Source organism: Camelus dromedarius, chromosome 12 (genome assembly GCF_036321535.1).
Source record: "Camelus dromedarius isolate mCamDro1 chromosome 12, mCamDro1.pat, whole genome shotgun sequence".
In the NCBI taxonomy this organism is placed as follows: Eukaryota; Metazoa; Chordata; class Mammalia; order Artiodactyla; family Camelidae; genus Camelus; species Camelus dromedarius.
Genome location: NC_087447.1, coordinates 51,113,848 through 51,135,253, shown reverse-complemented (window position 1 = coordinate 51,135,253; position 21,406 = coordinate 51,113,848). Strand labels below are relative to the sequence as shown.

The 21,406-nt window shown below is 37.0% G+C and overlaps 1 protein-coding gene across 1 annotated transcript in view; it reads left to right on the top strand.

Moving 5' to 3' along the window:
* The first annotated feature begins 519 nt into the window (after positions 1-519).
* The window catches only part of LOC105098274 (glycerophosphodiester phosphodiesterase domain-containing protein 4), a 29,875-nt gene continuing 8,988 nt past the window's right edge, over positions 520-21,406 (top strand). The window contains exons 1-4 of the mRNA XM_031460420.2: positions 520-611; positions 17,683-17,776; positions 19,517-19,662; positions 20,122-20,204. Of these exons, the coding sequence (XP_031316280.2) occupies positions 17,722-17,776; positions 19,517-19,662; positions 20,122-20,204 (284 nt within the window). The 5' untranslated portion in view covers positions 520-611; positions 17,683-17,721. The remainder of the gene's footprint in view (positions 612-17,682; positions 17,777-19,516; positions 19,663-20,121; positions 20,205-21,406) is intronic.

The following is a 21,406-nucleotide window of genomic DNA, read 5'->3' as shown; positions in this document are numbered from 1 at the left end:
AAGTCCCTGGCATTGTATTGGTGTAAAATAGCTAGTCAAAAAAAGGTTTATTCCCTAACCTGCTTCTTCCCTCCCCCAGATGTGGGTAGATAAATGACTAAATGAACTGATGAATGATGAATGAATGAATCACTCAATAAATGAACAAACATTAGGTACATGGAGAGGTGAATGAATTCAACAGATGATTATTGAGAGCCAGTTACATTTAAGGAACTGTGCTAGATACGGGCAATACAGAGATGTGTAACGAAAGTTCCTTTTCCTCAGAGAAGAAACTTGCATCAGGTACAAGCATATAAACACATAATTGTAATTCATTGTGTAAATGTTATATATGTAGGCTTATACAAAATTCCATAGGGGTAAAGAATACAGTGGTCACTCTAACCTGGGGAGGGTAATGTAGAGCTGCAATTATACAGACCTTTGGTGAGTATGTACAGATGTCGCCGAGGTACCATGGATAAATGGAGCTAAATTAGACTTTCTTCTTTCTCTTCCCAGAGGGAGCTATTATTTTACCCATGGCTGCTTACTGCACTTTGCGTGTCTGTGCTTTTGCTGTTCGTGTGGGTAGAATCCTCAAATGAATACAATGGCTTTGATTGGTGAGTTTCACATTTTGTATTTTCTTTTGTGTAAGGGCTATTTGGTCGAATAGCCACATGGATCCTACCTCAAGTTCAAAAGATCTGGTGGCATAAAAGGGAGGGTGGACAAAATCAGGCTTTCTACAGCTGGGGGATGAGAGGCCTGAATCTGAGGAGGGGTAAGGATGCTCAGCACCCTCAGCTCTTATACTTCCTTCCACCTGTGCTCACCCTCACGTTTAGACCAAATCTGGCTCAGTGGGGAACTTTCTCTGTGCTTCCAGTTTCCCAGTCCTTCTATTCAGGTGACTCTCTGACACCTTGTTCCTCAGTCTTCTTGTCTGAAGTACTGATGCCTACATTAGTTGGTCTTCATTTTCTCTGTCCATGAACCCTGATGTCTCTGCCTCACCTCTAGCCCCTGCTTCTTCCTTCTGCCCTTAGGGGCTTCCTAAAACTCTGAAGACAGAAATGGTGTCCCATCTCAGCAGCTTTGCTGGCCTAGTTCCTACTCTGGACTACTCCCAGCTCTTTCAATTTCTCTTGTCTGCTGCAAATCTTACACATTATTTGGTATTTAGGGGAGAAAAGAGTATATTTGAGTATGAGGCTTTTTAAAAAATGAAATACAGTTTATTTTTCCTTTCATAGAAGTAAAATGTAGTTTTTTTAATGTAAAAAATGCTGAAAGGTAGAACATATTAAAATGCACTTAGTCTTATTCTTGAGTGACTGTCACTTGTTATATTTCCCAGACTTCTATGCTTATTTTTATATTATTATGCTCATATCATTTATATAATTTTGCTCTTCCTTTTCACTTAAAATAGTTGCAAACGTTTTGATAAATTGTTAAAACTTAATGAACATCATTTAAAATGGTTTAAAAATATTTCCTGATATGAAAGTGGTCTGATATACTTACTTACCCACTTTTTATTGGTAGGCATTATGAGTGTTTCCAGTTTTTCTGTTTTTATACAATAAGAGCACAGAGAAATCTTTGGGTTCTGATTTATGTTCTTATAATAGATTCCTGCAAGTGGTGTTACCAAGTCAAGAAGAACAAACACTAGTAAAATTCATTATGCCTGTTGCCAAAGTACTTTCTCAAAAGATTTTAGCAATTTCCATTCACAATAGAGGTATATGAGTTTTTATTTTAACCTGCTATTGACAGCATTAACTGTTCTAATTTTGAATCATTTTAATTAATTTTCTAGATGGAATTTGTTTTGTTTTAATTTGATCTTTGGTTAAGTTTCACAACTGGTTTATTTAACTATTTTTTTTTTTAGTTTTATTCCTCTGACTTTATTTTGTGTGATCTTTACTAATTTTTCATAAATTTATATATAATCTTTATTTATGGACAAATTTTAAATTATTCCACAGCACTTGAAATACAAAAATATTTCATTTTGAAGTAAATTTCGTCTCAGTCTTTAAAAACTTTTTAAGATGAAATTGATGTATAACATGATTTTAGTTTCAGGTATACAACATAATAATTTGGTATTTGTATATGTTGTGAAATGATCACAATAAATCTTTTTTAACATCCATCACCACACATAATTACAATTTTTTTCTTGTGGTGAGAACTTTTAAGATCAGCTCTCTTAGCAATTTTCAAATATATAATGCAGTATTATTAACTGTAGTCACCATGCTGTCATGGTGTCATGACACCCATGAGTTATTTATGTAGTAACTGGAAGTTTGTAACTTTTGACTGTCTTCAGTCATTTCATCTATCACCCACCCTAACCTCTGGTAGCCACCAATATGTTCTATCTATGAGCTTGTTTTTTTGTTTTTGTTTTTGTCTTTAGATTCGACATGTAAGTGAGATTATTTGGTATTTGTCTTTCTCTGTCCGATTTACTTGGCATAATGTCCACACGGGTTCATCAAGGTTGTCACAAATGGCAAGATTTCCTCCTTTTTTGTGGCTGAATTATATTCCATTGTATATACATACCACATATTCTTTATCCATTTATGTCAGTGACTGCTTAAGATTGTTTCTAAATCATGGCTATTGTAAATGATACTGCAGCAAACATAGGTGTACGTATATTTTTTCCAGTTAGTGTTTTCATTTTCTTTGGATAAATACTCAGAAGTAATATTGCTGGATCTGTTTAAATTTTTTTTTAGGAGCCTCCGTACCGTTTTCCATAGAGCCGCACTTGTTACATTCCCACCAATAGTACACAAGAGTTCCCTTTTCTCCTTATCCTCGCAGATACTTGTTATATCTTGTCTTTCTGATAATAGCCATTCTAACAGGTGTGAGGTGATATCTCATTGTGATTTTGATTTGCATTTCCCTGATTGTTAGTGACGATGAGCAGCTTTTTATGTACCTGTTGGCCTGTGTGTCTTCTTAGGAAAAATGTCTATTCAGGTCCTCTGCCCAATTTTTAATTGGATTGTTTGTTTATTTGCTATTCAGTTGTATGAGTCCTTTATATATCTTGAATATTAATTGCTTAATCAGATATATGATTTGCAAATATTTTCTCCAGTTTGGTAGGTTTGCCTTTTTATTTTGTTGATGATTTCCTTGCTGTGCAGAAGCTTTTTAGCTTGATGTGGTCCCACTTGCTTGTTTTTGTTTTTGTTGCCTTTGCTTTTGGTGTCAAATCCAAAAAAATCATTGCCAAGACTGATGTTAAGGAGCTTACTTCCTGTTTTCTTCTAGGAGTTTTATGGTTTCAGGTTTTATGTTCCAGTCTTTAATCCATTTTGAGTTGATTTTTGTGTGTCGTGTAACATATTGGTCAAGTTTCATTATTTTTCATGTGGCTGTCCAGGTTTTTCAACACTGTTTATTGAAGAGACTCTCCTTTCCTCATTGTATATCCTGGTTCTTGTCTCCTTTGCTGTCAAATAATTGACATATATACATGGGTTTATTTCTGGGCTCTTTATGGTATTCCATTTATCTGTGATGCTTCCAGCTTTGTTCTTCTTTCTCAATATTACTTTGGCTATTTGGGGTCTTTTGTTATTCCATAAAAATTTTAGGATTGTTTGTTCTATTTCTGTAAAAATTGCCATTAGAATTTTGATAGAGATTGCGTCACATCTGTAGATGGCTTTTGGTAGTATGGAAATTTTAACAAGATTAATTCTTCCAATCCATGAACATGAGGTATCTTTCTGTTTTTTTGTGTCTTCAATTTCTTCATCAATGTCTCATAGTTTTCAGTGTATAGGTCTTTCACCTCTTTGGTTAAATTTACTCCTAAGTATTGTATTGTTGATAATGATATTGTAACTGGGATTGTTTTCTTAATTTCTTTTTTATATATTTATCATTGTATAGAAATGCAACAGATTTTTGTATATTGATTTTGTATTCTACAGCTGTACTGAATTCATTAATTAGATCTAACGGAGTCTTTAATACTTTCTATATATAAAATCATGTCATCTTCAAATAGAGAAAGTTTTACATCTTCCTTCCCAATTCTGATACCTTTTTTTTTTTTTTTTGCCTGATTGCTCTGGCAGGACTTCTAGTACTATGTTGAAAAGGATTGGTGAGAGTGTGCATTTTTGTCTTATTCCTGATCTTAGAGGAAAAGTTTTTCACCTTTCACCATTAAGATGTTAGATGTGGGCTTGTCATATGTGACTTTTAATTTGTTGAGGCATATTCCTTCTACATCCAGTTTGTTGAGAATTTTAATCATGAATGGAGCCAGAATTTGTCAGATGCTATTTTTATGTTTATTGAGATGATTGAATTATTTTTATCTTTCTATTAATACGATGTATCAGTTTTATTGATATATGTGTAGAACCATCCTTGCATTACAGGGACAAATTCCACTTGATCATGGTGTATGATCCTTTTAATGTGCTGCTGTATTCAGCTTGCTAGTATTTTGTTATAAATTCTCACATCTATAGGGTTCATCAGGGATATTGGCCTTAGTTTCATTTCTTATAGTATCCTTATCTTACTTTTATATGAGGGAAATGCTGGCTTTGTAAAATGAATTGTGGAGCATCTTCTCATCTTCAACTTTTTTGTAAGAGTTTGAGAAAGATTAATATTAATTCTTTAAATGTTTAAAATTTACTAGTGAAGCAGACGGGTCCTGTGCTTTTCTTTTTCAGGAAGTTTTGATTACTGATTGAATCTCCATCCTCACTATTTGTTCAGATTTTCTATTTATGATTCAATCTTGGTAGGTTGTATCTTCTAGAAATTTAGCCTTTTTCTCTTGGTTGTCCAAGTTGTTGGCATAGAGTTGTTCATAGAAGTCCTTTCTGTTGTCTCAGTTGTAATGACTCCTTTTTCATCTAAAATTTAATTTAAAATGGGATCCTCTTTTTTTTTTTTTTTTTGGTTAGTCTTGCTCAAGTTTTGTCAATTTTGTGTATAAAGAAAGAAACTCTTAGTTTTGTTAATATTTTCTGTTGTTTTCCTAATCTCTATTTCACTTATTTACTGAATAAACAACCTATTGAATGAAGAGAAGTCCTTGAGGAAGGACCTTGGTATGCAAAAGGACCTGACTGTACAAAACTGTATATTGTCAGTCTTATTCCCAGTCCCTGCTACCCCCTCCTTGCCCAAAGAACCTCTGGACATTTACCATGGTGGTTGTGCCTTGAGGAAGAAGAAATACTTTTAGGGGAATTACTGGGCACTGACTCTGAACTGACACAAAATCCTGGAGATATGAAACAGCACTGTGATTGACGAGGCAGAGTAATCACTAGAGATAGGTAATCAATGGCGTTTTTTTCAGGCTTATCTCTACAGTTGGGTCCCCAAACTAACCCTGTGGTTATTTCCCTAGTTCTCAAATGCATAGTTGAAATATACATACTTGGAAGTAGACAGAATCCCCACAGCAATCAAATAAAAATTGTAAATGTAAGAATGAGCTCCCACTGTTCCTAAAGCCACAAGTGAGTTTCATGGACAATTGTGCATAGCTGCTGTAGCAAATTACCACAAATTCAATGGCCTGAAGCAATGCCGCTCTTGTCTAAGGGCCACATAGGCATACAGATGCTGGGAAGCATGGTAGACTATTGGTCACAAGAGCTGTTGGTGGAGTCATGTCAGGAACTCACATTTGCTTATTACTGAGGGTTGCTTACCAGGGCATGTGCTTCCCTGAGGGCGTTAGTGTCAGTTTAAGGTCTCTGCAATCCACCTGGACAAACAAAATGGATACCAAGGTAGCAGTACTATGGAGTAGCTTAGCTAAACTCTTGCCACAGTGATAGACAGACTCAGGTTCCATGGTTTGTGTGTGTCCTCATGAGTTCCATTCTGTCTCATGTGTTCCAGTTTGTCCTTGGGGATTCTAGTTCATCCTCATGGGTTTTAGTTCTCCCATTTATCGGGTTCAGTTTTCCTTCTCAACTCCTGGCCTATCTGACGTCTGAAAACTTTAGGCCAAATATCAGAGCAGATGTAACAGCCTTACGTAGCCTTCTCTAGCAGCTTCTCTAATAGCTTAAGGTCTAATCCCTACAATAACCTTTCCTGAGTGATCCCAGACCAGTACAGTATTTTTAATCATTTTGGAAAAGTTCTCAGCCAATATCTTTTCAAATACTGCTTTTACCCCATTTTCTATTGCCTCTACTTCAATTTTATGAATATTAGACACTTTCTCTGTATCCCCAAAGTGTCTTAACCTTTCTTCTGTATTTCTCATGAATTTTTTTCATGTGTCTTTGTTTCATTCTTGGTATTTTTTCTGACCTGTCTTTTATTTAGCAAATTTCTTTTGGCTCTGTTTTACCTGCTGTTAAATCCATTCACTGAGTTCTTAATTTTTATTGCTCTATTTTCCTTTCTAGAATTATTAATTAGTCCTCTTGTTAATAGTTCTCTACTGAAATTCCTAGTTTTATCCCAGTCGAAAAATTTTCAAGGTAGTTATTTAGAAGTCTGTCTGATACCTGTATTATCTAGATTTACTGAAGTTGTTTTTATGTTTTCCACTGTTTCTTTTGGCATTCATTATGTGGTCTCCTCTCCTAGTGTGCCAGATTGTTTTGCTTGAGTGCCTGGCATTGTATATAAAAAGTTGTATAGGTAATTCGAGACCTTGAATTATAGTATATCTTCTCAGAGAATTACTCTTACATGTAACTAGGGATATTAGCAAATCCTAGCCCCCTTAATCCAATTTCACATATTTAGATGGTTCAAAGCTAAGATTCAGTCCCCCAAAAGCAGTCTATTTCCAGTTTGTGCTTACTTCTAGAATGTAGCCCTCAAAGGTCCCACGTCAAAGTCTATAGTGTTTACCAGATTACCCCTTACCCCTTTTGTCTTCCTATCTATGTGAGATACAGGAACCCCTCTTTCCTATATCTCAGCTATTTCTTCTAGAGAAAAATGATTCCAAGTGTCAAGTTATGTCTCTGGATTTCCTCTCTTATTTGGATGTTGGTTCCATAGTTCTTCACTGCCTGGTGACTCTCTAATGCCTTGATTTAGATTTAAAAAAAAAAATCATCTCGTTTTTCTAGTTGTTCCCCTTAGCTCAAGAGAGGTTAAGCAGAATTTTTGACGGAGTAACTGTCACTTCTCATTTTTCCCTCATATGTGTTGTGAGGTTGGACTTGTCTCCTCATTCCTTGCTATGTACCCAGTGCCTCATCAATATGTGTCTTTTTTTTCCCTCAGAGTTACTGTCAGCTGACAATTGGTTCTCCTGATATAAAGCATTGAGGTATATAGGATATGTATTGGGGGAAGATGCAAGAAAGCTACATCTTGCAGCTATGGGAAAGCAGGGAAGGGGTCCTGGGAATTTTCTTTAAATGTTAGTACAGAGAATATGAATTTAGATTAGAAGGTTTCATTGAGCAGGCTGCTCCAAGAGCACTGTCTCTGTTGAATGAGAACTTTATTCAAAAGGGCAGTGCGATTATGCTGTTAGAGGGATGCAAAACAATGACCTGGAGCAGAGAGAAAACTGCTTGAAAATACTGTGTCAGAAGAAGCCTTAATTGGATAATCCATGTAGAGTGAGCCTACTGCATAGTCATCAGTAAGTGTATATTCCCAGCTTAAAGAAATGATGACCGGGAAAAGACTTCCCTTTTCAATTCCCATTTATATATATAGGCAGTCATCCAAGCAAACTCCTTTTCATTCTTCTCGCTTCCTTGTGTTACCCCAATTACCACCATCTAGAGTGAATACAGGTGAATGGGACAGGAAGAAATAGAAGGAGTGGGGGAGGAAAAGAGAAAAATATCACAATTCTTCCTTTGCCTATAGCACACAGCAGGTGGGTGGGAACTTCACCTGAGTTTGGTGGGAGAGTTTTGAGTTGAACTAAGCTAACAATAATATTTACATGTGATTGAATATACAAAAGAAGACCTTGTAGCTTGAGAGTTTAAAAAAAATCTAATGTGACCAGAGAAATGGTTAGAAAATATAGAGGCACCATTAAATGGTAAATCTTAACTTTCTCAATTAGAAAGCAAAGTCATTCTTAATAAGAAAAAAACCAAAACAACCCAATCCAAAAATGGGCAAAAGACCTAAACAAGCAATTCTCCAAGGAAGAAATACAAATGATCAATAGGCACATGAAAAATGCTCAATATCACTAATTATCAGAGAAATGCAAATCAAAACTGCAATGAGGTATCACTTCACACCAGTCAGAATGGCCATCATTCAAAAGTCCACAAATGACAAATGCTAGAGAGGCTGTGGAGAAAAGGGAACCCTCCTACACTGCTGGTGGGAATGCAGTTTGGTGCAGCCACTGTGGAAAACAGTATGGAGATTTCTCAAAAGACTAGGAATAGACTTAGCATATGACCCAGGAATCCTGCTCTTGGCATATATCCAGAAGGAACCCTACTCCAAAAAGACACCTGCACCCCAATGTTCATAGCAGCATTATTTACAATAGCCAAGCCATGGAAACAGCCTAAATGTCCATCAACAGATGACTGGATAAAGAAGAGGTGGTATATTTATACAATGGAATACTATTCAGCCCTAAAAACTGACAACATAATGCCATTTGCAGCAACATGGATGTTCCTGGAGAATGTCATTCTAAATGAAGTAAGCCAGAAAGAGAAAGAAAAATACCATATGAGATTTCTCATATGTGGAATCTAAAAAAAAAAAAGAACATAAATACAAAACAGAAACAGACTCATAGACATAGAATACAAACTTGTGGTTGCCAAGGGGGAGGGGAGAGAGAAGGGATAGACTGGGAATTCAAAATTTGTAGATACTGACAAGCATATGTAGAATAGATAAACAAGATTATACTGTATAGCACAGGGAAATATACACAAGATCTTGTGGTAGCTCACAGTGAAAACAAATGTGACAGTGAATATATGTATGTTCATGTATAACTTAAAAATTTTGCTCTACACTGGAATTTGACACAACATTGTAAAATGACTATAATTCAATAAAAAATGTTTAAAAAAAAGCAGTCATTATCACTTCTTGGTTAAGCTGTTTGATTAATTCTTTGACTATATCTAGACTGCTGATAAGTCCATCATGCATTTTTTTTGAGATCTTTATTTCATTGTTTTAAAACATTTATTACTATGCTTGTTTTAAAACATCTATTCTTGTTACATGGATGTGAGTCCTTTATTTTTCTGAAGATCTTGAATATATTTTGTTGTAATCTTGATATTCTATTATACTTTTTGAGTGCAGGTTATTCTATTAGTTGGCTTTATTGGGTTAATTTGTTGACATTCCTTACTTGTTTTCTGATTCCTAATTGTGAGCTCATCTTTTACAGAGTACTCTTGGTATCTCAATCTGGGATAGCTCTAGCTAGGATGGCTGTTTGCCTGTTTCTTCTTGGTGTGTGTAGTCACTGACCAAAGAGAATTTACTTTCTTATTTGTAATGTGGTTATATGTTTGCTAATCTATATTTTATACAGGCATACCTTAGAGATATTAGGAGTTCAATTCCAGACCATGGCAATAAAGTGATTATTGCAATCAAGCGAGCTACACAAATTTTTTGGTTTCCCATAAAAGTTATGTTTATACTATATACTGTAGTCTGTTAAGTGTGCAATAGCATTGCTTCTCAAAAAACAATATATATACCTTAATTAAAAATATTTTATTTCTAAAATTTGCTAAACATCATCAGAGCCTTCATCAAGTGGTGGTAGGAACATCAAAGATCACTGATCACAGACCACATAACAAATATAATAATAATGATAAAGTTTGAAATATTGTGCGAATTACCAAAATATGACACAGAGACATGAAGTGAGCAAATGGTATTGAAAAAATTATCCCGATAGACTCTCTTGGTGCAGGATTGCCTCAGATCTTCAACTTGTAAAAAATGCGGTATCTGTGAAGCACAATAAGTTGAGGTATATGTGTATTGTTAAAATACAATTTCTCTAGGTGTTATATGGAGAGGAAGTAATTTCTATTAACTTGAAGAGTCTGAATTATTGATCTACAATATATAGATAAAGTGTAGCACTACTTCTCTTAGCAAATAATTCTTAGTTTTTTCCTCATAAAATACTTTAGGAATAGAATACCTCAGGACTGTTTTTAAAAGGGCCAATTTTTTTACACAGAATTGAGAAATTAATATGGTGGCTGAGAATTATGTAAGAAAACATACATTCAAATGGGCAAGGAACCTTCCAAAATGGAAAGTATTAGTTTTTTTAAGGCAGTGGGCTTTTTCTCTTTTGGCATTCCAGTAGTATATTGTTTTTTTTCAAAGGGAATATAATTTTGAAGTATATATTCTAATAACTTAAAAAAAACCCATGGAACTTATACAGAACCCCATTAGAGTACACACACCACAGTTGCCTGGAGGACAAAGTTAAAACTTCTCAAATATTTCCAAAGGTCTTTGCACATCTGTTCCCAAATTACTTCTCATCTTATCCCTCTGTTTTCTTATGTTTCCTTTAGTCCAGTCTTGTCCTTGATCATTGACACAGATGCTGCCAATTTTTACTGTATTTTAAGGATTGAAACACATTTTTGCAGGGTCGTTTTTCTAGGTATAGGAGTCTGGTTCTTCTGGTCCATTGTCTTGCTGAGTTTATTTGGGATCCTGGCTACCTACACATCATTGCTGTTTGTGAGTAATGTTTTCCACATCTCCCTCACCCTTCCTGGGTAACGTCATGCTGTGCTCCTTTCTGTGGTATGGTTCCCAATTGGTGCTGGGAGCCCTCAGAACTTCAGATCACTCTTAGTAGAGTTGGTGTTTACATCAGCCACTTGAATATTAGGCATGAGCTATAGATGAAGGAAAAAAGACTTGTGCTGTTAGAGGATGTTTCTTACCACTTTGACCCTTTGAAAAGATGGCAGAACATCTTTTCTCTTCCCCTGTCTCGTAGCTTATTTTCTGGTTCCCTCAGTATTGTCATTTTAAACACCCACAGCTTCACGTGGCATTGCATTTACACAATGAACTATTCATTTCATTTCAACTATGAAATGAATCAGTCTTTCAGGGCCTTACAAATTAGCTTGTGTGTTAACCTGTCTGATATGGAAATACAAGTGTGAACTACATTTTACCAAACTAATTAACATCCTAAGCATCTGAGAACTCCTGTTCTCAGTTTCTGTCTACACACTGACTTGGTGACTGGCTAGATTTAGACTCAAATCTATCCAAGATACATTGACTAAATGCCAGTGTTAGCAACAGTGTAACAGTGGCACTGGTTCCTCAAGAAAGAACTTTTAAATGACCCTGGAATGCCTGGTCCCTGACCTCTGTTCTCTCACAAGTGGTTATAAGTAATATCAGGAATAAGGTCCATCACAGGAAAAGAAATTGGTAGGGACACAGGAAGGATATCAGTGCGCTGATTGTTATGAAATCCCAGAGTTGATGATAATAAATTCTTCCTGGGGTTGCTGGTGAAAGTTACAAGCAGGAGGTGACATTTGAATGGCTTTGAATGGTGAGTGGCATGGGGAAGGACAGCTTTTTAGGCTGAGGAACAGCATGGCAAATTCCCCAAGGATGAAAGTGCAGGTGTAGCAAGAAGTGAATGTAGTTCCAGACTATGAAAGGAATTTTTAGTTCCAGCACAGTATTTTGGGTAGCATCTTGGTAATTTCAGAATAATCTCTTTTTCCTTTCCTTTTTTTTTTTTTTTTATCAGGTACTTGGATTTTTGTTGTGTTGGGAAGGGATTAAACTACACCTGCACTGGTGTCATAAGGTAGGACATCTGAATGTTCATAGGAGACCTTAGATGGGGATTGAATGTGCCTCTTTGGCACTCAGTGTTAAATACAGAGTCCCCCCCAACCCTTTTTTTTTTTTTTTTGGTCTTCCTTAGAAAGAAGGGATCTGCTTAAACTGTTTCATCATTAAACTGCTAACAGATATAACTGACTTACTGAAGAAGCTGAACCCAAACTTAATTTTTTTTCTCACCACTCCTCGTTAAACTTATTCTGTGACTCTGTTCTTTCCATCCCCATAAAATCTTAGGTAGGCTCCATTATTTTCCCAGTCCTTTCTAGTCACAAGAACATTCTCATTTCAGTCATTAAAAATTTCAGTTCGTTGTAATAAACCAAACTTCAACTTTATGAGAATTTTCCCTTCCCCTATTTTCACATGATCCAGGACTGTAGTGCCGCATGGAGAGAGCATGATTGTCCTTTTACCTTTCTTCCACCAGATAGGGTCCAGGGGAAGGGGAGTTAGGAAAAAAGAACACAGTCCCGCAAGGAGGGGCACGAGGGTCCACTGGGGTTGATTCCATCAGAACCAGGTAAATGCACAGTTTTTGGTTCTTTACTGCACTGATTTTTCTGTGTATATATTCAGACACCCTTCTGCTGAGAACCTTGAGTGTAACTCCCTTGGTGGAGTCAATGCCTGTCTTCCTCTACCTGCTGAAATTGCTCTGAGGAAGTCCTTTTTGACTATCCCTCAGTTTGGAGCCCTCTAAAATTACACTAGTATGATTTCTCCCAAAGGATCCGAGTCTGGTCCCAGAAAGCAGGCATCATTGCCCCAACATCTAAGGACACATAGTGTATTTTCAGCATAGCCTCCCTTGTTTTTTTCTGCCATGGGATGAGCATCTCCAGCCACAGCCTCTTGCTATTTATGGACTTTTTCAGGCATGGTTTTGATACCATTCCTTGTGTTTCCTTAAATCCCACAGCATGCCAGACTTTGAGTGGTCGCCTTAAATTTCTTCTTACCCAAATGAGAAGTATGTACTAGAAATATAAATTTAAGAATTATAAGAATAAATGGAAATTGAAGTTGTAAGAACTTATAGGGAAAGACTTTAGATTGGGAAGTGCATGAATAGGCCTTATTGAAATCACCATCTATTTTGGAACTGGGACACTATGATCAGTTAGTTAATACCAAGTTATAACCCAGTGGTTAAATCATTCAGATTACCATTCCAGGCTTCTGCCTGTTATAGAAACCATGCCCACCTTGCCTCTGGCAGTGAGTGCTGCTACTTGGCCTCTGCCACAGCAGGATCTCATCATTGCCTTTGAAATCAGGAAGGCGGTTGCAGTGGCAGTATCTCTCACCTTTAATGACAAACAGGATAGACACTACAGTGCTTTTCATGGATGTTCAAATTTTCCTTAACAGTGTATTTTCACTGTCCTCTGACCTCCCATGAAACATGATATGGAGTGGGTTAGCTGATCGTAGGTGATAGAGTTCTAGCAACCTTTTCTCACAAAATCTTTGCATTCTTTCTTTGGTATTACACCAAAAACTTGCTGGCATCCCAAGTTTATTAAGCATTGGCCACTTTTGAAAAATTGAAGTATAGTTGGTTTATAATATTATATTAGTTTTAGGTATGTAACAGTGATTCTATATGTTGATAGGTTATACTTCATTAAAAATTATTATAAAATATTGGCTGTATTCCCTATGTTGTACACTACATCTTTGTATCTTACTTATTTTATATCTAGTAGTTTCTACCTCTTAATCCCCTTCCCCTATCTAGACCCTCCCCCCACCCCTTTCCTACTGGTAACCACTAGTCTGTGTGAGTGTTTCTGTTACATTCATTTGTTTGTTTTATTTTTATTTTTTAGATTTTACATATAAGTGAAAATATACAGTATTTGTCTTTCTCCATCCGACTAGCTTTACTAAACGTATCCTCTGGTTCATCCATCTTGTTGCAAATGACAAAGTTTCATTCTTTTTTATGGTTGAGCAATATTCCATTGTGTATATATACATATACATATACACACACATACCATACCTTCTTTGTCCATTCATCTGTTGATGAGCATGTAGGTTGTTTCCATATCTTGGCTATTGTAAATAATGCTGCTATGAACATTGGGGTGCATATATCCTTTCAAATTAGTGTTTTCATTTTCTTCAGATACATACTCAGGAATGAAATTGCTGGATCATATGGTAGTTCTACTTTTAATTTTTTGAGGACCTCCATACTGTTTTCCATAGTGGTTATAGTAATTTACATTCCCACCAACAGTGTACTTGGGTTCCTTTTTCTCCATATCATCACCAACATTTATTATTTGTTGTGTTTTTGATGATAGCCATTCTGACAGGTGTAAGGTGATATCTCATTGTGGTTTTGATTTGCATTTTCTTGATGATTAATTGAGCATCTTTTCATGTGCCTGTTGGCTGTCTGTTATGTATTCTTTGGAAAAATGTCTATTCAGATCTTCTATCCATTTTTAAATTGGGTTGTTTGGAGTTTTTTTTTTTTTAATATTGAATTGTATGAGCTCTTTAAATATTTTGAATATTAGCCCCTTATCAGGCATATCATTTCTAAATATCTTTTCTCAGTCAGTAGGTTGTCTTTTTATTTTGTTGATGGTTTCCTTTGCTGTACAGAAGCTTTTAAGTTTGTTTAGGCCTCCCTCATTTATTTTTGCTTTTGTTTCCTTTGTCCGAGGAGACAGATCTAAAAAAATATTGCTCAGACTTAAGTCAAAGAGTGTATCATGCCTATGTTTTTTTCTAGGAGTTTATGATTTCCAGCCTTACATTTAGGTCTTTAATCTGTTTTGAGTTAATTTTTATATATGGTGTGAGAAAATGTTCTAATTGCATTCTTTTACATGTGGTTAACTATTTTTATTCACACCAGTTATTGAAGAGACTGTCTTTTCCCCCACTGTATATTTTTGCAAGCATAGGCCACTACTGAGCCAAGGTTTCAGAAAATGAAACAGTTAGAACTACTTCAAGATGTATAATATCTGGATTCTGGCATATTGAATTCAGAATCTCTGATAAGTGTCAATCAATTTTTTAGGCCTAAAATTATGTTCTTTTATCCTTGTCTAGCACCCTTAGAATTCATTCCCACACATATTCTACAGGGTTTTTGTCAATAAATTTAACAAAGGCTTCATCTCTTGAGGCATTCTGGGATCTAATTCTGGTTATGAGTCTGTCAGCAATGAGAAGTGATGCAGATGGAATATGAGAAGAGTGGGCATACCTTTGTAAAGTGACTACCTTAATTGGAGCTTTAAACCATGAAGGATTAGGCTTATTGGACTTGGGAAGAGAGATTGCTTCTATTGGCAAGGGAGATTCTGTAGGGCTTGGAGTTTTAGTTTCAGTGTACAAAGAATAAACCTTGAAGGAAAGGGGTAACACCAGGCCTATAACCTATTCTCCTACTTAGGATGTTCAGAATGAAAGGAATGACCTCAAATCAAAACTCTTCATAAGCATGCTAATAACCCAACCTCCTGATAAATATACTAAAGATATTTAAGACCTTTTTATGAGTAGCTGCATTTGACAGGATCACATTTCTCCATGAGGAAAATGTTTTGTCTGTACCTTATAATTGCCTGTATCCTTTAAATCGTTTAGTAAAGTTTGGGGTGGGGTAAGATTCATGTGACTCTTATTTGACAATTAAACCTTTATGTTGTGAAGCATTTGGTCTGCTAAAAGATTATTTAAGATTTTTGCATCTATATACATTTATGTATAGGAGAGATTGGCCTATACTTTTCTTTCTTGTAATGTCCTTATTGAGTTTGGGTATCAGTGTTTTGTTGGCTTCATAAGAGAGTGTTCCTTCTTTTTTATTCTCTGGAAGAGTTTGTTAAAGATTGGAAATACTTCATTCTTAAATGTTTGGGAAAGTTAACCATTGAAGGCAGCAATGCCTTGAGTTATTTTGTGAGATTTAATTATGGATTCAGTTACTTTAGTGGATACAGAGTTATGGAAGGGAGGGAACCAAGCCCTCTCTAGAGGGCAACGCAAATGTAGAAAAACTACATTAGAAGGGGAAAAGGTTAAAGTTGTATGTTCTTGGTCTTAATGTTCTTTCTCTATAAAGTAAATAGTGTTCTGGCCAAACGTTGCTCAACATTGCTAATAGAGAAATGCATATCAAAGCTACAATGAGGTATTACCTCACACCAATTGGAATGGACATCATTAAAAAGTTTGGCCAGGGTATGGAGGAAAGAGAACCCTTTTGTATTGCTGGAGGAAATGTAAATTGGTGCAGCCACTATAGAAAACAGTCTGGAGGTTCCTTAAAAACATAAAAATTGAGTTACCATGTGATCCAGCAATCCCACTCCTGGGCATATATCCAGAGAAAACTGTAATTTGAAAAGGCACATCTACGCCAATGTTCATAGCAGCATTATTTACAATAGCCAAAATGTGGAAGCAACCTAAGCGTCCATCGACAGATGAATGGATAAAGAAGATGTGGTATAATTATATACCAGGGTATACTACTCAGCTATAAAAAAGAGTAAAATAATGCCATTTGCAGCAACATGGATGGACCTAGAGATTATCATACTAAGTGAAGTAAGTCAGAAAGAGAAAGACAAATACCATATGATATCACTTACATGTGGAATCTGAAATACGATATAAATGAACTTATTAGAAAGACACAAACTCACAGACATAAAAAACAAACCTATGGTTACCAAAGGGGAAAGGGATTAGGGGTTAGGGGAGTGATAAATTAGAAATTTGAAATTAGCAGGTACAAATTACTATATATAAAATAGATAAATAACAAGGGCCTACTATATAGCACAGGGAACTATATTTAATATTCTGTAGTAAACCATAAAGAAAAAGAATATGAAAAAGATATATATCTATATAATATGGCTGTATATAACTGAGTCACTTTGCTGTATGCCTGAAACTAGCACATTGTAAATCAACTATACTTCAATAAAAAATTTTTAAAAATAAAACAAGCTAAAGAATGTTTTGATGTAAAATGATTATAAATCAATAAAAAATGTTAAAAGAAAAAGAAGAATGTTTTGAATAAGTAATGAATGTAAAATTTAAAAATTATATTAAAAAGTGTTCTGGCCAACACATTTTTTTCATCTGTTCAACAAATATTTATTGGATGTTTACTATGTGTCAGACATTCTGCAGGGCAGTGAAGATACAATTATAAATAAATACTGTCCTTGACATTTTGAAGCTTATGGTTGGGGAAAACATACACTGAAAAAGCAATTACAGAATATTATTTACTTGTGACTGTATTGAGTCATATAAAAAAGTAGTGAGTATTTAAAGGCCATTGTTGAAACTGAGAGATACCCAGCAGTGTTGAGGGACCAGCTGAAACTGGAGATAATAAATTAGTAATGGCATCAGACTACATAGCTGTGTAATTTTTCTCTATCCATGTTGCACAACAAAGACTTGGGACCAAAGAGGTAAATAAATTATTGGATCCATCTGATACTGAGGATTTGTAGGATAGTTAGATTAAAAGGATGAGGAAATGAGGGCCCTGACACTGTAGGGATACACATACTTTTCCCAATGACAGTTCTAATCCAAGATTAGTGCTTAGAAGTCAGGAATTCTTTTTCTTTCCCCAGATTCTGATTCTGCTAGTGATTCTGATATGCTCGTTTTTTTTCTGGCTTTTATGCACTTACTGGAAAGACAGATGGCTCACCATTGGGCTCTCACTAAAGGTAAGCATCATCCTTAGTTCTAATACTATCCATCCAGATGTGTTCAGCCTGACTTTTGGTTTTCTCCCAGGTGTATGCTCCCTACCTACACCTGAGCAGCATATCTGTGATGGTTCTCCTTTCCTGGCCTGTGGCCTTCTACTTGATTCATTTGGAAGGAGAAGGTATGTCCTGTGAGTGGAACCTTGCCTGATCCTTTCAGCTCTGGCTTTAGTTTATGTACTTCACTGAGCAGAAGAATCTTGGCAGGTTGCCAGCACTATACCTCTTTGAAATTCATTCCCTTGTTACTCAGGCATGCTCCTTCTGGTCAAACTCACAGCCCTACACAGCCTGTCATAGCATTTCTTTCTTCTAAAGTGGCATTCTCCTTCTAGAAAAAAAAAAAAACTTTCTATTGTTACACATTGAGTGTCTGGGGATGGATTGGAATGGTTGAGAGGAGGGTAGAGGCAGTTTTAATTTTATTTGACCAGTGTTGGCACAAGTCACAGTTCTTTCAGTTTGTATTGAATTACTAGTTTCAACTAATGAACCAGGTACAGTTATCCCTGGTTACATCTTAGTACTTCAAAACAGGCCCCCCGTGAATCCGTGTCACACCTGGGACTCCCAGCAGAATGAGAAATGTCTACTTCTGCCACTGGTTTCCTCTCCATTTTTTGCCCTAATATCATGGAAACAACAGAGGATCAGAGCTGTACACCACAATGTTTTGAGAATGGAGGTAGCTCTCAGCCCCCCTATTGAGAAACCAGTAGGATCTTCTCTCTCTGTCTCTCTTTTTCACTACTGGTTAAACAAGGCTTCCTGACTTGTATAAGGATGCAGGCAAGAGAAGGACTCGATTGGTAGTGTTGCCGTTGTGTGTTTGTACACGTGTGTGTGTATACGTGGAGCATGATTTTTAAGAAATGTTTCTGGGACAAGAGCCTAATGGGGACAATAATGAACTCTTTTCTTTTTCATTTCCTAAATTTTAGCTAGAATCAGAAGACACCAGATGACATGTTACAAGGGAAAAAGAGACAAGATATATAATATACTCATGAATTTAAGAGGTTAGAACCGGAGATCTAGATTTGAAAGTTACTGAAGCATAGGTAGTAACTTAAAAATGTACAAATGGATAAAATCCTCAGAGGTCTAAATAAGTACGTTTTGGGGGAATGGTCAGTGATAACAAGTACCATGGTCAGGCTTTATGTGTGTTTGTGTGTGTATGTGTGTGAGTGAGAGAAAGAGGTGGGGGGGGGGGGGGAGAAAGGGAAAGGGAAGGGGGAAAGGAAAGGGAGTGAGGGAGAAATACCTAGTATTTATTGAGTACCTCTGATGAGCCAGCACTGTCATGTCAACTCTGTGAGGTAGATGTTATTAGTAGGTTAGCTCCTTTTTTCAGAATGAAGAAAAGAAAGACTCAGAGAGGTTAAGCAACATGTCCTTAGTCACACAATTAGAAAGTGGTAGAGTCTGGCTTTGAACTCAGATTTCTGTCAAATAGTGGTCCCTCCACTATACCTCACTGCCTTAAACACAGGGGTATTTTAGGCTGATCCTTAAGGACTTCAGAGCTTTCTCAGAACCATCAAACTACTCCTTTTGAGAGGGTATTCCTTAATGTTCCCCCTCCTTGCTTTCTTTCCCATCTCATGTACAGTTTATTCACTTGTAAATTTGTATTTGCAGTAATATTGACTCAATAATAATACTTTTATTTGGATAGTCCTATGCTTTCAAATCACTGAAAGTATGTGGGGATGTGACAGAAATTGAGAGTAGATCAGTGAGTCCACAGATTCAGTGAACCCATGGACTGGGTATTTACTGACTGTTATTTGCTTGGGATGGTTCTCCATTTCTCTTTTTCTTTATTTGTAACTTTCCCCTCCTTCCAACTTCTTCAGCTCTTCAAGTGGCTGTTGGATTGCCCTTTTTCCTTATCCTTTTGTGTCTCTATGTGATGCCATTCGGGAATTATTCTCCCTGCATTCAAGAGAAGGACAAATTGGGGCCCAAGCCGAGCTTCTTTGGACATAGAGGTGCACCCATGGTAGGTCTGAGCATGATGGACGTGGTGCATGCAGTTGTGCATGGGTGTATGGGTGAGAGAAGGGCACATAAGAACCATAGGAACCCCTAGAGAAGTAAAGGGTTGGGCTGGAGATGACAAGGATACGGAGTTAAATGCAGAGATTGGACTTGAACCCAGATCTGTTTCTCTTGTTTATATTTCTCAATTATATAATTACATATATATGTAAATAATTCTCAAATCAATTATAATTCTCAGTCCATTTCTCTTTATTTTGCCCAGTGACATTGCCTCAGATGAGCAGATCCCAAATCAGATTGGGTAAAGGAGAATGTAGGCAGGTTCTTTGGAGAAAGAGCCAGTGGAGCCAAACTTTGCTCTAAAAGCCCTTTCATTACTGGGCTCCCTCTCTACCCTAAAAGGGACGTTGACAGCCAAGACTCTGGATTAAGGGCCCGATGTCCTTGTCTTCCACAGCTGGGGCCTGAGAATACCATGATGTCCTTTGAGAAAGCTGTTGAACATGGAGCCTTTGGCCTAGAGAGTGATGTGCATATAAGGTAGGAAAGAAGGGGCCAGGGTGGGAGGAGGGAAGACCAGTGCCCTGGAGGACTCCAGCCTGGCCCCAGTTGTAGAGAGGGCAAGCCCTGGGGAGTTTCCCCCATGTTCACGTGGGACATCTGCACATCGCACACATACATGAACCACTTCTCCTTTACAGACTGTACATCTGTACCCCTACATGCTCAGTCACGGGCTCATAAACCATGCATACTCTGTATAGTCTCCACATAGAATTCAAATTTCTCCCCACTGTAAACATGTGTACAGCTTGTCCCCCTGCCCCACCTTAGCAATGTATTTAACTAACATTCCCTGGGCAGCTACTATTTTCCAGGCCTTCTTCTGAGTACAGGGGAGAGGCAAATGAGTAAGATAGAGTCCTGCCTAAGAGTTCTTCCCAGCCAGTGAAGGAGACATGGCATATTTACACATCCACAGTCGAAGACTATTTGCCTTCTGGAGAAGAGTAAGGCAAACGCAGTGGAACCTCAGTGGAGGAGGAAAAAGCCATCTCCTACTCTGTGAAAAAGATCTGTGTGCTCAGAACTGTGTTTGGGTTGAGCCTTGAAGGAAAAATATTTTACCAAGCAGAGATGGGGAAAGAGGGTAACTGGGGCAGAGGCAACAGCTCATTCAAAGGCATCTAAGTGAGAAGTAACAAGTTTGTAGATCAGTGAGCTAACAGGCGTGGATGGCGAAAGTAATACGCTTTGAAGACGAGAGAGAGCTGTGTGAGGGGGAATGTGGCTGCAGGACTTACTGAGACTGGATCGTGGAGATCCCGAAATGTGTGATGGGCATCCATGATGGGTTTTTGAGGGCAGATTACCTGTTGTTTTAGAAAGACTCATCTAGCAAATGCGAGGGAGAATTGTCTGGGTTGTAGACTATAGCAGTGTCGAGGGGAAAACAAAGGAAGACTTGGATCAGAGCAGGGGTGAGGACAAAAAGACATGCTTTTCTGTATAATCTATGTACCTGAGCAGCCGGAATTAGAAAAGCTGGAAGCAGAAGTGGACTGTAGCATGGCTGTGGTAGTGAATGTGGTGTGTACTACTCCCTTCACAGCCATTCTGTGAGGCAAACAGAGAAGAAATGAACATCCTGTGTCACAATGAGTGGTTTGAATCTGGATTCAAAGAAAGGAAATGTATTGGTAAGGACATAAGGCCCTAGGCACACAGTAAAACCAGGATAG